The 18,424-nt window shown below is 42.6% G+C and overlaps 1 protein-coding gene across 1 annotated transcript in view; it reads right to left on the bottom strand.

The window, feature by feature from the left end:
- SGK2 (serum/glucocorticoid regulated kinase 2) overlaps positions 1–18,424 on the bottom strand; it is a 104,863-nt gene that overhangs the window by 68,802 nt on the left and 17,637 nt on the right. Inside the window, exons 2-4 of the mRNA XM_063960302.1 lie at positions 14,550–14,659; positions 13,196–13,253; positions 271–354 (exon numbers count right to left, since the gene is read on the bottom strand). Of these exons, the coding sequence (XP_063816372.1) occupies positions 271–354; positions 13,196–13,253; positions 14,550–14,590 (183 nt within the window). The 5' untranslated portion in view covers positions 14,591–14,659. The remainder of the gene's footprint in view (positions 1–270; positions 355–13,195; positions 13,254–14,549; positions 14,660–18,424) is intronic.

The following is an 18,424-nucleotide window of genomic DNA, read 5'->3' on the forward strand; positions in this document are numbered from 1 at the left end:
CCCCCCCCCCCCACCCCCCCCCGATACCACCCACATACGGTCAATACCTGTCACTCACTTTACGAATAAATGATCTCTGCGGCCGCTGCCGCTAAGCAGTTGCCGCGCATGCACCGTGCGACTGTGACTTATGTGCAGTACAGAAAAAAGCCACTCAGCTGTGCAAACATCGGCACTGCATTCACATCTGAATCAGGGCCAATAGTCCCCAAAAGGCTCATTACATGTATAGAGGCTGCAGGGTGTCATCATGCATCTCTACTTGAGTACCTCTTTTTTCTTCAGGATGGTCTTCTTCTGCAGAACTTTCACAGCATAGAACTTTTTGTCGCTTTTACGCTTGGCCAGTAAGACCTACGGGAAATTAACCTTTTAGTTGATAGTTTGCAAAAGGTGCACTTCCTCTTGATTAATGTCATTGGAATTTTAAAAGGAAGTACATTGGTGATGATGGAGTTAAACACTGAGTGGAAAATCGGTGTCAGTCCCTGAGCAAATACAAATGTTAGATATGAAATGCTAAATGGTCTAATTCAAAATATGATAGGGTAGCTAAAATCATGCATCAAATATCAAGTTCTAGTAGAAAACTAATATATGGCAGCCCCTCCACTTCTCACCTAGCTCCCCAGGAATGTCCTGCCCAGTCAGCTCCAGATTATGAGATTAGCGACAAACTCTGAGTCCTTGGCAGCAGTGTCTGGAATTTTCATAGCAGTTCACCAGAATTTACACTGCTTTAACCCGCTGCCCCCACACAGCTTCCTCTAAAAGCTGCAGAGCAGTTCTTGCTGGATAGAGGGTTAAATAAATGCTTTGTTATGCAGCAGTATTTCTGTATGTATCAGGTTTACTGTATGGGGGCCTACTAATAGAAGCGCCTTAAAATGGTGGCATATTGCAAATTATGCAATTAAAATCTAGTTTTATTTTCTTAACTGCATATTGCATAAGACTTTTCTTTGTTATTTAATAAAGGCAGATGCAGTAGTTAAATTGGTTTTGATTTCCCCATGTTTATGCATTTCTTTTTTTATTGGATGTTTAGTTTAAAAGTATTGTTCAGTGTGAAATAATTCCTGCTGCTGTACAGGTTTTTCAAGAATAAGTAGAAGAATGGCTTTTCAAAGTGTGTAATCCACATATCTATCAGTAACAAGAACTGGATAGACAGACACTATATTATGTCCTCCCTATAACTGTACACACCCCTGCTTGTGTCTTTCATTGTTATATTGTATTTACTTTACTACCCCCTCCCCTTCCTTCATCTAGCTACTGTCCATCCTCACAATTTATAGGGGGTCACGCATGATGTATACGCATGCATTGTAAGCACAATGCAAGCATGAACATCACCATTTTGCACATTATACCCAAATTATTGACAACATGCCTTGTAAGTGTAACATTTTTCTGAAATATATCTGGTTAGAAGTAGAACGCCCCACCTATGGGAAATAAATCTTATTACGACTCACAACATGGCATGTCTGACAAAATCATGTTTCCCCAAGCTGTGTATTGTCAAGTCTTATCTTTATTATTATTATTATTATTATCCTTTATTTATATGGTGCCACAAGGGTTCCGCAGCGCCCAATTACAGAGTACATATGCACATAATCAAAACAGGAAAACAGTGACTTACAATTGAAGACAATATAGGACAAAAACAGGGTAACTAAGCATAACTACACCAGTAGACGACATAGAGATAAATTTCAAGGTTGCCAAAAAAACGCAGGATTTGGGCAGCTGAGGATTATTAAAGTGAGAAAAGGATAAGCACATGAGGGAAGAGGGCCCTACTCGTGAGAGCTTACATTCTAAAGGGGAGGGGCAGACAGACCGGGGTGACACAGATGGGGTAGACCGAGCGTGGGACAGAGGGTTAGGAAGAGATTTGGCTGGGTTTGGTAAAGAAGTGGGTCTTAAGAGTCCATTTGAAGTTCTGTAGGGAGGTGGAGAGTCTGAGGAGGAGAGGTAAAGAATTCCAGAGAAAGGGAGCAGCACGTGAAAAATCTTGTAGATAGGAGTGGGAGGAAGTAATCAGAAGACAGGAGAGTCGGCGTGCAGTAGCAAAGCGAAGAGGACGGGTGGGAGAGTAAATAGACGTTATTGTAAGAACTTACCGTTGATAACGTGATTTCTCTTATGTCCACAGGTATCCACAGGATAACATTGGGATATGGTTGAGCGACAGCGGAAATTTCACCAACACGGTCACGAGCTTTCTGGCCTCCCAGGATGCATCGGGGCCTCACCATATAGTCCCGCCCACTGACTCAGTCAAATCAGTTCTTTCCACAGCGATTTAGGCAGGAGCATCAGGTAGAGACCTATTTAGGCGATAAGAACACACATGCACACCCTTCCATACAAGAGGGAAGAGGTTTAGTGATTGTCAAGATCCTCAAATCAGGTGCATCAGGGTGGGATCCCTGTGGATACCTATGGACATAAGAGAAATCACGTTATCAACGGTAAGTTCTTACCATAACGTCTGTTTCTCTGGCTGGGTCCACAGGATTATCCACAGGATAACATTGGGATTCCCAAAGCCAATTTTAGTGGTGGGGACACTCCTGATTGCACAGGAGGACCTTTCGCCCGAAGTCTGCGTCATGAGAGGCAAAAGTATCCAAGGCATAATGTCTAATGAATGTGTTTATGGAAGACCATATGGCTGCCTTACAAATCTGTTCTGCTGAAGCACCCTGTTGTGCTGCCCATGAAGGACCTACCTTAAGTGTAGAGTGAGCAGAGACATTAGCCGGAGTAGGGAGATCTGCATGAGAATAATACCCCTTTCACACCGCAGCTTGTACCCGGTAATTTGCCGTTTTTACTGGCTTCCTAAACGGTTCGAGCTGCGATGTGAAAGGGTCACCTTCAATTTACAGTTTACAAAATACCGGTATTTTGAAACGGTAAAAAAGCAGGGTCCTACCCGTTTCAGACCCGTTTAATTGTGCAGTGTGAAAGGGTCTGAAACGGTATTTGCAAGCCCCAGAAGGTGATAGGCTGTCTCCATGCGTGATGTCACCAGGCAGAAGCAGGAAATAAACATTTAAAATGACAACCACTGTTTTGTATGGGTGAAACGGGTTCAGTGTGAAAGGTACCAAAGCAGTAATGAAATGGTAATATACTGGTTACAACATGCGATGTGAAGGGGGTTTAACTGCTCAGACCCGTTTTAAGAACCGTTTAAAGAACCGTTTCAAAAGCAGGTTTTGCGATGTGAAAGCAGCATAAGCTTCTGATATTACCATTCGGAGCCATCTTGCTAGCGTCTGTTTACTAGCAGGCCATCCTCTTCTATGGAATCCGTAGAGGATGAAGAGAGAATCTGTTTTCCTGATGGCACTAGTACGATCTATGTAGATTCTTAAAGCTCGAACTACGTCCAGCGACGCTTCTCCCGCAGATAGTCCCGATACCTGAAAAGCTGGGACTACAATCTCTTCATTCAGCTGAAACTTTGACACCACCTTTGGAAGATAACCAGATCTCGTTCTGAGAACTGCTCTGTCTGGAAAAAAACTTATGAAAGGAGACTTACACGATAACGCTCCTAAATCTGACACTCTTCTGGCTGACGCCATTGCCAGTAGAAAAAGCACTTTAACCGTTAACCATTTAAGATCTGCTCTCTTAAGCGGTTCAAACGGAGGACCCTGGAGGAATTTAAGAACTAAATCCAAATCCCAGGGAGCTGCAGGAGGAACAAATGGAGTTTGAATATGTACAACTCCCTGAAAGAAAGTACGTACATCCTGTAAATCAGCAATCTTACGCTGAAACCATACAGTTAACGCTGATACTTAAACTCTCAAGGAAGCTACCTTCAAACCTTTATCCAATCCTGCTTGAAGGAAATCCAAAATCCTGGATACTCTGAAAGATCGTGGATTCAAACTTTTTTTAGTACACCAAAGAATATAGGCTTGCCATATTCTATGATACACACGAGCTGAAGAAGGCTTTCTTGCTCTGAGCATAGTTTGGATTACTTGTTTTGAAAATCCTCTAACTTCTAAGATAGAGGTTTCAACAGCCACGCCGTCAAAGACAGGCGATCCAGATGGCTGTGACAACAAGGACCCTGCATTAGCAGATCTGGACGTTGAGGGAGCAGTATTGGTGCTTCCACGGACATTCTCAGCCGATCTGTACACCAATGCCTTCTTGGCCAAGCTGGAGCTATTAGAATTATTGCTCCCTTTGCTTGCTTTATTTTTCTCACTACGGTAACAGAGATATTGTAGGGAACAGATACGCCAGATGAAATTTCCATTCTACTGACAGTGCATCTACAAGGACCGCTCCGGGATCCTTTGTTCTCGATCCGTACCTCGGAACTTTGTTGTTTAGACGAGACGCCATGAGGTCTATCTCAGGTAGACCCCATCTGTTCACTATTGTCTGAAACACTTCTGGATGTAATGCCCATTTGGTTTCCTGAATGGTATGTCGACTGAGAAAATCTGCTTCCCAGTTCAGAACACCTGGGACAAACACTGCTGACAATGCTGGGAGATGGAGCTCTGCCCATCTTAGAATGGGAGTTACTTCCTCCATCAATCTTTTGCTGTGAGTTCCTCCTTGATGATTGAGGTATGCACAAAAGAAATAGGAAAGATTGTCTCTTGGTTGGCGCACAAAAGGAGAAAAAGATGATTTAATCTAAAATATAACTTTTAATAGTAATCAATTAAAATTGATGTGAAATATATATGGAAAGATATTTTATTAATAAAAGTTGTTATATCTATTAAAAATATTCACCGTGTGTCACTTGTTTTGTTTCCATTTATGGTAATATTATTATTCTAAGGATCCGGACCACTCGTAGCAGTCTGGAAATTTCCAATGTAAACATATGTCCAACAAATTGTTATGATTTTTTAATTGGTATGTCAGTAAGCCGGGGACCTAAAAGAAGGCTTGTGTGGAATGGAGGGTTCCCTGTATCCCTATCTAGCCTTAATTTGGGTAAGTTCAGGTCTCCTTTCCACCCTATTGATTTATTGCAGAAAAGGTATCCCGTAATATAATGCACTTTTAATGCAGTGCCATTTATCTAATACCCCCGTCCTGTGATTTCTCATACAAAATTGTTGCTTGCCTGTTCGTATTACCAGGCTGAATTATTGAGGAAAAAATACTGTAACAAATTGGACCATACAATGTTGCAATCCCCTTTTAAATTGACACAGCACTGTAACTATTTACTTCTCTTCTATAGTAAGGAGATTTATAAATATAGTGGGATAAATAAATATATAATAATATGCTTATATTCAGCATCACACGTGTGTCATTGACAATTTTATCCCACTATGTTATTAGCAAGGGGCCGTTGAGAATAAGGAGTTACCACAATGTTTTATATCATGTAGCTGTAGTTTTACACGTATATCGTGTTATTATCATGTGCCATGTATGTAGTGCAGTATTGGTGGTATACTAAATTTCTCTTATGTATCTCAAAAGATATCACAACATATAGAAGCAAAGGATCACTGAGACCTATATAATAAATAATGTCTCTGTTTGTTCATTCGTACGGCTACTTCTATTGCATATAAAGTTGAATCACGGCTAACGTGTCTCTACAGCAGTGATTTAATGCGAGTGTAGCCGATGTTGTACTGATTCACTGTGAGTGTCAGTGCATGTTTTCATACAATCGCTTCTATTGTGTATGTGTTTAAATCTCCATTATCTCATGCCAGAGGTGACTAATTAATGGTATGTAACTGTCAATTCATACATATACTGTCTCATTTGGCATGCTATGTTGATATTAATCTCTCATATGTTTCTCACAGAATAAAGGCACAATGCCACTGAGACATATGTGATGTATTATTACTGCAGCATGCGTTCATACAGCCGTATATAGTTTATTCACCATCAGCGCATCACTGCAACAGCTGTTTTAATTACAAGTGTGACCTATACTGATTCCCCTGAGTTCAACACTAAGAGAATCAGTACTATTTCTATTGCAAGTGTTGTAGTTTAACCACCATCAGTGTATCACTGCAACAGCTGTTTTGATTGTAAATGTGATCTATATTGATTCCCTCAAATTCAATACTAAGAGGATCAGTACTTTTTCTATTGCGAGTGTTGTGGTTTAACCACCATCAGCGTATCACTGCAACAGCTGTTTTAATTGTGAGTGTGATCTATACTGATTTCCCCGAATTCAATGCTAAAGGTATCAGTACTTATTCTATTGCGAGTGTTGTGGTTTAATCACCATCAGCGTATCACTGCAACAGCTGTTTTAATTATGAGTGTGATCTGTACTGATTCCCCCGAATTCAATACTGAGAGTGTCAGTGCTTTTGCAAGGTGTGTTTGAAAACCACCGTCAGCACCTCTCTATAATGGCTGTTAATACGTATGTGGCGCCTATATGTTAGTTATCAAAGGCTCATTACTAACAGTGTCCATACACATTCATCCTGCTACACAATCATATGGCTCTCTTAATTAGTCAGCACCTCACTATAGCGGCTGCTGATACGTATGTGACGCCTATTGTGTTTGTTCACAAAAGTTTATTGCTAGCGTTATCCCTACACATTTTCTTGCTACATGCTCGTGTGGCTCTCTTAATGGCTCCCTCAACTCCCTCCTTATCTAGCTAAAATATTAGTCCATCAATACGAGTGATCCTATTCCTATTTCATATATCCATTAGCTATATTACATTTAAACAAGTGATTTCAACATTTTTTCAGTGAATATAGCAGGCAAATTTATGCCGCTCTGAAACGCCACCCAACGTGCACGTTTCACATCAGCTTCCTCAGGGCAAACTACAAACTACAAATGTATTAATGGGGTTCATACTATATTAGAAAGAACACATGTTGACCTTTTGACTGGTGCAGAAGTTTTCCCCTCCCCCTTTTCCCCTTTTTTGTCAAAATGATTGAAGTATGCTACTGCTGTCGCATTGTCTGAGCGAATCTGGACCGGTCTTCCTTGCAGACTGTTCTTTGCCTGAACTAGAGCCATATAAATGGCCCTTATTTCCAACAGATTTATCGGCAGGCGACTTTCCCTTGCGGTCCATTTCCCCTGGAACCAAAGGCTTCCGAGTACCGCACCCCAGCTTTGCAGGCTGGCATCTGTTGTCAGGACTTGCCATTCTTTTATCCAAAAGGGTCTCCCCTTGTTTAAATGGTCTGTCTGTAGCCACCACGCTAGAGACCTTTTTACGCTTACTGGAAACTTTATCATCTGCTTTTTTATCGTCTGATGATTTCTGTTCCATTTGGTCAGAATAAGGTGCTGCAATGGTCTGGAGTGGAATTGCGCATATTCCACCATGTCGAAGGTTGATACCATCAGACCCAACAGTCGCATTGCTGCATGGACTGACATTGTCTGGGCGTGCAACGCTTCCTGAGCCATGACCTGCACCTTGACTATCTTTTTCTCTGGTAAGAGAACTTTCTGTAGATCTGAATCCAATATGGCCCCCAAATGAACCATCCGCTGTGACGGATTCAGAGACGACTTTTCCCAATTTATGAGCCACCCGTGTCTCTGTAAACAAACTATTGTCTGTTGAAGATGGTTCAAAAGTAAATCTTGCGAATGTGCTAAGATTAACAGGTCGTCGAGGTATGGGAATATTCTTATCCCCTGTTTGCGCAGACAAGCTGCCATAACCACCATGATCTTGGTAAATACCTTGGGTGCTGTTGCTAGCCCGAAGGGCAAAGCTTGGAACTGAAAATGTTCCTGGAGGACAGCAAACCTGAGATAACACTGATGAGACAGTGCTATAGGCACATGTAGGTAAGCATCCCGTGCATCCAGAGATACCATGTAATCTCCCGGTTCCATAGCCAACATTATGGAGCATTTCGTCTCCATGTGGAACCTTGGAATCCAAATGTATTTTTTCAACATTTTCAGATTGAGAATTGGTCGAAATGACCCATTTGGCTTCTGGATCAGAAATAGATTGGAGTAAAACCCCTGTCCCCTCTGTGATGGCGGAACTGGGACAATCACACCTGACTGCAGTAATTTTTGGACTGCTTCTTGCAGGGCATTAGCCTTTGACTCTATACGAGACGGGCTGGTGCAAAAAAATCTTTGAGGAGGCTGCCTCCTGAATGGGAACCCATACCCCTGAGATACCACCTTCTGCACCCAAGCATCTGTTGTTGACTGTTGCCATATGTGTGCAAAATGAAGGAGTCGGCCCCCAACCCTGGAATCCTCCAGGCGGAGGCCCGTCTCTTCAGGCTGATGGTTTCTGTGCAGGCTTGGAAGCTGGCTTTTTGCTAGCCCACTGCTTCCTACCCCTGGCTTTGAACTGGGGTTGCTTACACTCCTTTTTAGCTTTCGCTTTGCTCTGCCAACGAAATGAGCAAAACTTTGAACCCTTAGACTTAGGGTTATAAGTAGCCGGAAATCTGACCTTCTTTGATTCAGCCTCTGATTCTAGGATATCAGATAATGGTTTCCCAAACAATATATTACCAACGAAAGGCAATGCTTCCAATTCTTTCTTGGATTCCGCATCTGCTTTTCAGGTACGTAGCCAAACTGCTCTGCGAGTGGCTACTGTCAAGGCTGAAGCTTTAGAAGCAACTGTACCCATATCAATTGCTGCTTCTTCTAAGTATTGGGCAGATTGTCCTCAACGGCTTAAATTATACCCTTGCTCCCTATTAGGAGAAGAGATGTCATTCTCTAGTTCCTCTATCCATTCGCCCATTGCCTTTGCTTCCCAGGCCGAAGCCATAGCAGGTCTTACCACTGCTCCTACTGGAGAAAATACATTTTTCAGGAAGCTATCTACCCTTCTGTCTGTGACATCATTTAGTGAGGTAGATGACAGTGGTAAAGCAGATTTATGCACAAGTCGCAGTACATGTGCATCTACTTTTGGAGGAACATCTCTTTTCGAACAATCCGCAGCTGGAAATGGATAATAAGAATTCCATCTTTTCTGAATCTTATATTTTTTACTGGGCGTCGCCCGAGACTCATCCATCATTTCCGTCAACTCATCTGACGCTGGGAATTCAGTTTTAACTGATTTTGCTCGTTTAAACACAGGTGCTTTAGATTTTAACACTGTCTTGGCTGGCTCTTCCAAAGAGAGAACAGCCTTTACAGCATCAATCAGTTCAGCTACATCCTCTGAACTAAAACTTTGCGACTGATCATCATACGGAGTATTTGAATATACTGTATCATCTGTTGTATCATCTTGTGTAGTCTGCCACATAGACGCATCTGTCTGAAAACACAGTAATATACAGATCTCATATGCAATATGTACTAAAAATTAACAATTCATACTAACAAGTAGAGAGAATTTTTAGTACTGTATACCCTTCCTCTGTAGAGCGGGATACAGGGAGACTCACCACACTTCCATATCCAAGCAAAGGCGCTCGTAAGACGCTGAGTGGATTCAGACGCTACTGATGTACACTACCGCTCCTGATAACTGATAACGGACACAGTCGCTCATTGCAGACATGGACGTTCAGCGACTTCCATGTGTATGCAGACGCTAAGGCCTGCGACTCGGTCTAGGCGGGATCTCTAGTGTACACAACTGCAGCGTCTAAGCTGCGACCGAGTACCCTCGTGGTAGCGTCTGAGACGGAAGTGAGGTCATTTAGTTCATGGACGGGAGATGCGCGGAAACTAGTCATGAACTCGGAGGAGGGGTGGACAGGAGAGCGTCTGAATCCCCCTGTTGACTTAAACTCTAAGGATCGCGGCCTCTACATAGTCCTGGCGCCTATGATCCCTAGAGCATAGCGCTGTCGCACTCGAGATGTTCGGCGCATCAACACACTGTTTGTAGTCTCCACCAATACAGTGTAGCTGTGTCCGGACCCCTCTAGTAAGAGGAAATCCATAGACTTACCTTCCCCCCATGATCCGGCCACAGTCTGGTTACGTCTGCTGGACCTGCTAGAACATCCAACACAGACGCCCGTTGAGACAGCACTATACCGTGAAGGTAAGCGTTGTTGCGACCCGGTGGGGAGTTGTTGGAGCGACTCTTTCCAGTATGCGTTTAAGATGCTGTTAAGAAAAGTTGCTCAAAAAATATAGTAAGTCTATAAAAATAACATAATAAAAGCTTCAGGCTGCTTTATTCACAGCAGCCCTGTGACCACGCAGCTTCCTGCCGCACCAAGCAAAAAACTGATTTGACTGAGTCAGTGGGCGGGACTATATGGTGAGGCCCCGATGCATCCTGGGAGGCCAGAAAGCTCTTGACCGTGTTGGTGCCATTTCCGCTGTCGCTCAACCATATCCCAATGTTAACCTGTGGATAATCCTGTGGACCTAACCAGAGAAAAGAAGATAAGGTCGGAGATGTAAATGGGAGAGGAGTGGGTGAGTGCTTTGTAACTTTAGTACTTACTTACTTTAGCCCTAGTGCGTTGGGATTCTGGCTGCCGGCATTGGCGGCTGTCAGGATTTTGGCATCAGTATCCTGAACGCTGGGATCCTGACAGACTGTTGTATGACATGCAGACATTGACAACATAGTGTCAACATTGTGTTTGTTCACATTTATAATGTCGACATTGTGTAGAGTGTTGACATTTGATATGTTGAATCACAATGGCGATACAATCCTAATGTTGGCCTGTTCATTATGTTGACATTCTTGATGACAGTCATAATGTACTTAGACACTCATATCTAACTCCAACCACAGCCTGATCGTAATTTCATAATGTTGACATTCTGGACTTTTAGACATTATAGTATCCATAGTTTGATTGTCAACATTCTGGCTACATCCCAAAGTTTACATATCCAAATTCCTGCCTGTATGAATTGTTAAATGCGTCCCACTAACAAATGAGAGGGTGTTTGTTCAGTCTCACAAAAGTCAAATACTGTTACCGCTGCCCGACCAGCAACTGCCTTATTGTATCTATATGGTGCTTTTTATATATGAACAAAGAGGCATTGGTACTCGGGGGAAAGGTACTGGTACTCCCCTAAAGCCACACAAAGCACAAGTTGATACTAGACTTATAGTGGCATCTATACACTGGAAAAGTCTTCAAATGCTTATTGTATTCCTTTCTGAAATGGTTACACTGATTTCTTCCTATTTCCAGAGCTAGTTATAATAATTAAAAATGATACCAAAAAAGGTGCTTGTACTGTGCACAATTGGGTATGGTACTCAGGGTCGACAGTGTCTAGGTCGACACCTATTGGTCGACACAGGAAATATGTCGACACAGCCATTAGGTCGATATAAAGAAGGTCAAGTTTTTTTGGTGCCATTCTCTTCGTAAAGTGACGGAAAACCCCAGTTAGTGTACTGTGTCCCCTCGCATGGCTCGCGAGCTTCGGGCAATGTGCCTTGCTCCACTACTGCTGCGTTCAGCACAGGTTACGATTCCCAATTGTAGTCCACGTGGATTGTAAAGTATGAAAACGTTCAAAAAATGGGGGAAAAGGCGAAAAACTCATGTCGACCTTTTTCCATGTCGACCTAATGGCTGCGCCAACATATTTCCTGTGTCGACATACTCATTGTTGACCAATAGGTGTCAACCTAATGTGTGTCAACCTAGACAGTGTCGACTTAGAGTCCAGATACCGCACCATTAATGGGTCTATTTACTAAGCCTTGGGTGGAGATAAAGTGGACGGAGATAAAGTACCAGCCAACCAGCTGCTCTTATTTTTCAAACCCAGACTGTGACATGGTAGTTAGCATACCTCCCAACATTCAAATGAGGCAAGGAGGAACATTCTGCGTGGCGCCGAAAAGGGAGAGTGGTCTATTTTAAAGGGGGCATGGCCTCACATGTATGACTCTCCTGCGAGCCACGCCCCCAATTTTAATCAAAGTGGAGGCATGGCCAGCGCTCTGTGAGCTGCTGGCCATGCCCCCAGTCCCTCTGCCTCCCAGGAATAGAAACTCTGCTCTGAACGGAGCAGAGCAGCGAGTGAACTGCCCCCCCCAAAGCGGGACACTGCGGTCCGCAGGAGGGACAGCCGGACAGACCCAAAAAAACGGGACTGTCCTGTGAAAATCGGGACAGTTGGGAGGTATGCAGTTAGGAGCTGATTGGCTGGTACTTTATTTCCATTCACTTTATCTCTACCCAAGTTTTAGTAAATAGACCCTTCAGTATCATAATAAAACAAAAAACAAAACCCACTGTGTCTATCTATGGTATAGCCGTCTTCTTCAGTTTCCCAGCTGAATCTTGAGTGTGCTTACAAGCCATCTTCACACATACAGTAGGTGGTTTCTGTTTGCGTATCGCAAATGAAAGAAACCAAATTACTAACCATGTATAAAAACCATTAACAATGTGCAAAAGTAGCTTTTACACTCCGCTTTGCAGTTCTATGAGCCCAGAGAGTGCTCTTTTTGTGATTTGTAGGTGGTTTTGTTGTATTTTACTGTGGGGTCTATTTATTAAGTTGAGAAAAATAGCTTTCCTCAATGTTTTTCTATTTACCAGCATGTTAACTAACTGTGGAGAAATCAGAGATTCTTTTGGTGTTCCGATGCTTACATCTATCTCAATACACCTCTATAGGGGACTTGTGAAGCCAGAAGGGCTTTGTAATATGCCCTCCGGGTCAATGTTCAATGCGTACATGTACCCAGCAATCACGAATGTGCATGCTACAGAGACTCAACACCAACTGCGTTAAGCTGACAGTGAATTGCTAAATAGTGCAAATGAGTTCTGTACTGCTGTGAAAAGTGGCATACTGTTTGCACAGGATCTATATCAATAGACCCCAGTACATCTTCAGCTTGCTAACTCCTTTACTAACTGTCTATATTATAATAACAGCTTCTTGCCTATTTTATCTCAATCTCAGGTCAACTCTGCCTTGACATAATGATTCTTGCTCTGAAACTATGCTACCTGATCCATTTTCTCCTCATACAGGTATTACACATTCTGTGAGTCTGCCCATTTGTCCCTCAGTTTCACTGTTTTCCCTGTCTGCACTCTCTCTGTTCTGCCCTGCTCTATATTTATGTACTTCTTCTACACCTCATGGAAACTATCATTTCTCCATCAGCTGTTCAATTGTTATGCACGTAGGTTGTGACCTGCATGCTCCAGTAGTAAAATCTGTGCTTGGCTGATAGATGGATGGGTTGTTGTGGTTGACAAACCTTTCCAAAGCTTCCTTTTCCAATTACTTTCAGGAAATCAAAATCGGTAGGCTTAGCACTGCAAGACATAACAAGGTAATGCATTAACTTTCCTATCTGCTACACAACTCAGCCATATTTAGAAAACATACCAAGAAAACATCTAAACTTCTCCCTTTGTACATATCAAAATAGCTTCATTCTAAGCAATAATAATAATTAATCACACCGTACATCCAACAATCAGCTGTCACTCAAATGTCTTACTTCCCTTTTCTGCTTAAATAAGGATTTGTATAAAAATACAGGGGGTAATTCCAAGTTGATCGCAGCAGGATATTTTTTAGCAGTTGGGCAAAACCATGTGCACTGCAGGAGAGGCAGATATAACATGTGCAGAGAGAGTTAGATTTGGGTGTGGTGAGTTCAATCTGAAATCTAAATTGCCGTGTAAAAATAAAGCAGCCAGTATTTACCCTGCACAGAAATAAAATAGCCCACCCAAATCTAACTCTCTCTGCAAATGTTACATCTGCCCCCCCCTGCAGTGCACATGGTTTTGCCTAACTGCTAAAAAATTTCCTGCTGCGATCAACTTGGAATTACCCCCACAGTGTGGTAAATAATTTAACAGGATATGTAATTTAAATGAACTGTACTATCTAAACAATACAAAATATATATTTTTTCTTGTCAACTAATTTAATAAAATAACATTAAATTACAGTAAACCATAACAACCAATCATACACCTGATTTCATTCTCCAACATGCACTACATATAAAAACCTAGGGGGTGATTTAAGTAGTGGCAGCTAATAGAATGAGCTGCCCGATTCAAGTAGCTGTGGGCACCCCGTGCACTTAGCTGCAGAGGGTGGATTCCCCAATGCAACCTCACCTCTGCAGCCTCAGGTGCTGCAAGGAAAAATCTGTGCTAAAAAATACAAACTGACCGTAAAACCTGGAGCTAGGGCCCCAACCCCCTCTAAATCTCTTATTGGATCTTTGAGTAATCCCTGCTCAGGATTTTATTATGTAGTACAGTGCAAATTGCAACATAATAAATGATCCTTTAATATGTGCATCTGTAGTTCAAAATACAAAGGGATACAATTTCTTGATTGCATGTGTCTACTAAGCCAAGGAGATATTGCAACGTTAGAAAATATTTTATAAATAATAGCATTTCTTAAAACTGGAATAACATGTAAATAACTTATTTATGCATTCTGTAAGTTCATAAAAGCTGCTACAAGACTCTCTACTGTGTAACACGCCTCTTTCTCTTAACAAGCCAGCAGAAACACTCATTCTTCAAATATGAGAGAAAACTAGTCTTCAGAGCCACTGTTGGGAGGGGGTCTGCACTTACTTGGGGTTGGCTGATGGGCCCAGGTTTATAGTTGAGGTCATGACTGGAGGCGTTCACCTGTTCCTGCCTTGATGTCATTCAATGAAGTGTAAAGTGAAGAGGTTAGATTCCTTTGGAGTTAAGCAAAAACACTCAGGAAGAAATCACAGGAGATAGAGTGGCAGAAATGAGCATTGGGCACAACATGTTCCAATAAGTTAAAAATAATAAGGCAGGACCTCAGTATTGCTGAGAGAAGCTATTTTCCACAACGGACTCTTGGGGTAGATTGCAAATTCTGCTAAAAAGCAGAATTTGCAATCCATTCTTTCGCATGCTTAATGGCCTGCCCAGTGGCTGCGACCGCAATCGGTCGAAGCAACTGTGGATGACCCCCATCAGCTGCAGGCAGTCCGCCACCATTTTCTTGATCGGAACGGCTGCATGTGACATCACTGCCAACCTGCCCCCGTTTCCAGTGCGCCACTCCTGCAACTATCCATAGCTGCCCCGCGAATGCCTCTGCCTGTTAATGTGATCAGATCGCATTGGCTGCTAGAGCACGCACAGGTCCGCACTGCCAGTCGCATCACTTAGCGGTGGGACCTGAATAAACTCCTCTGTCCCAGCATAGATAGGTAGTAAAATGTTAGGAGAATATTTAATAATACACGTACAGATGTGTCCTTATGCATTGAGGGGTATATTTACTAACAGTTCATTTCTTGTGTTTCAGACGATTTTCAGTCGATTTTGAATGACAGGCATTTTCTAAAGTCTAAATTGACCCAAATAGAACTTTGGCCCTCATTCCGAGTTGTTCGCTCGTTGCCGATTTTCTCTATATTGCGATTAGTCGCTTATTGCGCATGCTCAAGGTTCGCAGAGCGCATGCGGTTAGTTATTTTACACAAAATTTAGGTATTTTACTCATGGCATAACGAGGATTTTTCATCGTTCTGGTGACCGTACTGTGATTGACAGGAAGTGGGTGTTTCAGGGCGGAAACTGGCCGTTTTCTGGGAGTGTGCGAAAAAACACTGGCGTTTCTGGGAAAAACGAGGAGTGACTGAAGAAACGGGGTAGTGTCTGGGCGAACGCATGACGTGTTTGTGACGTCAAACCAGGAACGAAACTGACTGAACTGATCGCAGTGGCAGAGTAAGTATCGAGCTACTCAGAAACTGCTAAGAAATTTCTATTCACAATTGTGCTAATCTTTCGTTCACAATTCTGCTAAGCTAAGATACACTCCCAGAGGGCGACGGCTTAGCGTGTGCAATGCTGCTAAAAGCAGCTAGCGAGCGAACAACTCGGAATGAGGGCCTTTACACTCACATAGAACTACAATAGAACCTTCTGTAGTTTAACATAGAGTTCAATTACTAACCCATATTTACTAATAGTTGATTTGAAAATCGTCTCAAAATCGACCCCGAATCACCATTTTCAATTGAACTACCAGAAATAGTTTTATTAAATTTTTATATTTCATGCAGAATTGTCTGAAACCTCAATATGATGGAAAAAAACATGGGAGAGACGCATGTGGGGTACTCTGACTGCATAAAATATGACACTGTAAGGCACAGCAATGATTTAAGAAAAGTTTGTGGAAATGCAGATAAGCCAAGGAAGGAAGGTGTTTGTGGTTAATGCAGTGCATGTGACCTGTTTTAATAGAAATGCTTTTGTCATTTTTGGGGGTCGATTCTGGGTCGATGTTTGATCAATGTTGTTGATTTTTGTCGATGTTGGGATGTTTTTTGATGAATAGAACACTTTTAGAACTTCATAATAGAACTCACATGACAGAACAATTTTTAAAAGGAACCTAAAATCGTCTTTTAGTAAATGAGCTATTTGGAATAGAACCACTGTAGTTGATTTTGTGGGGATGTTAGTTCTATTCTGGTTGATTTTCAATAGAACCAAAATTAGTTTTTAGTAAATATACCCCTGAGTGTCTTTACGCCATACGCGACTGAGACATTTCGAGAGGAGAAGCGTTCCATCTTTTTCTTGAAATTTAGCATCTTAGGAATATATTTAATTCACTGTTCAATTTGCGGGCATTTCTGACATGTTTTTGCCGGTTTTCGACAATGCCGATCCAACTTTTTTTAAAGTCGAATCTGCATTGTCGAAAAAACAGGCCAAAAACACCTGCAAATTCGACCAAAAAACATAGATACGCGGCTAATCCACAGATCCACGTGTTTTCCAACAAGTCGGAAAAACGGCACTGGAATTGAATAGGTCGAATCCACTACTGAGCCTCATTTTGACTTGTTTTAAGGACATTACATCAAAGTTGGATCAGCCTGTAGTGTGTTTTTCCACTTTAATTTTGAGGGTGACTCCAAATCCAGACCTCCATGGGTTAATAAATTTGATTTCCATTGATACTTTTTGTGTGATTTTGTTGTCAGCACATTCAACTATGTAAAGAACAAAGTAGTTAATAAGAATATTTAATTCTTTCAGATCTAGGATGTGTTGTTTTAGTGTTCCCTTTATTTTTTTGAGCAGTGTGTGTATGTGTGTATGTATGTGTGTGTGTGTGTGTGTGTGTGTGTGTGTGTGTGTGTGTGTGTGTGTATATATATATATATATATATATATATACACATACATATACACATACACACTCTCAAAGGTAAAAAATCATGAAATTCCTCCCTTTGCCTGCTTGCCAAACATACACAATGTTTACACATACGATCAGTAAAACATTTTGGTCAACCTCTAAAGGCCCGTCCACACTGGTCGATATATTGGCCGTTCTCCTGAACGGCCGATATATCGCGGGACCGTCGGCCAGTGTGTACGGTCGATACGTCTGTGAACTCCGTCGTTCACAGACGTATCGCGTCGGCCGCGCAGCACAGCCGACAGCCAATATATCTACCGATATATTGGCATGTCGCTGTGACCGCCCGTACACATGCGGCGGCTGGCGGTGATTGACAGGTGAACTGGGCGGGCGTGTGTACACGCCCGCCCAGTTCATGACGTCAATCCCCGACGGATCGAGCAGTGTGTATGCTGAACACACTGCTCGATCCGTCCATAGATATATCTGCAGATCAATTGATCTGCAGATATATCTGTTAGTGTGTACCCACCTTAAGAGTGCTCCTTCCCTTTTCTATATCAATTGTCATGTCTCAGCAGCTCCTATCCATCAAGGTGATCTGAGAGCGAGCGCAGTTATATAAATCAGCCCCAGTACAGGTAAGCATATGCCTACTTTAAGTATCTAGTTAATTAAATAGAAGAAACATTTATTTGAAGATCTGTAAGCTTAGAGCACATTTACTGCTTGTTTTTAACATATTAGAAGAACACAGGTGCAATAGCAGTCTAGTCTTTAGAACTATTTCTCTATCGTCCTAGTGGATGCTGGGGTTCCTGAAAGGACCATGGGGAATAGCGGCTCCGCAGGAGACAGGGCACAAAAAGTAAAGCTTTAGGATCAGGTGGTGTGCACTGGCTCCTCCCCCTATGACCCTCCTCCAAGCCAGTTAGATTTTTGTGCCCGGCCGAGAAGGGTGCAATCTAGGTGGCTCTCCTAAAGAGCTGCTTAGGAAAGTTTAGACTTAGGGGAGAAGAAGTGAACTCACCTGCGTGCAGGATGGATTGGCTTCTTGGCTACTGGACATCAGCTCCAGAGGGACGATCACAGGTACAGCCTGGATGGTCACCGGAGCCTTGCCGCCGGCCCCCTTGCAGATGCTGAAGTAAGAAGAGGTCCAGAATCGGCGGCAGAAGACTCCTCAGTCTTCTAAAGGTAGCGCACAGCACTGCAGCTGTGCGCCATTTTCCTCTCAGCACACTTCACACGGCAGTCACTGAGGGTGCAGGGCGCTGGGAGGGGGGCGCCCTGGGAGGCA

The sequence above is a fragment of the Pseudophryne corroboree genome, chromosome 3 (genome assembly GCF_028390025.1).
Source record: "Pseudophryne corroboree isolate aPseCor3 chromosome 3, aPseCor3.hap2, whole genome shotgun sequence".
NCBI classification, from domain to species: Eukaryota; Metazoa; Chordata; class Amphibia; order Anura; family Myobatrachidae; genus Pseudophryne; species Pseudophryne corroboree.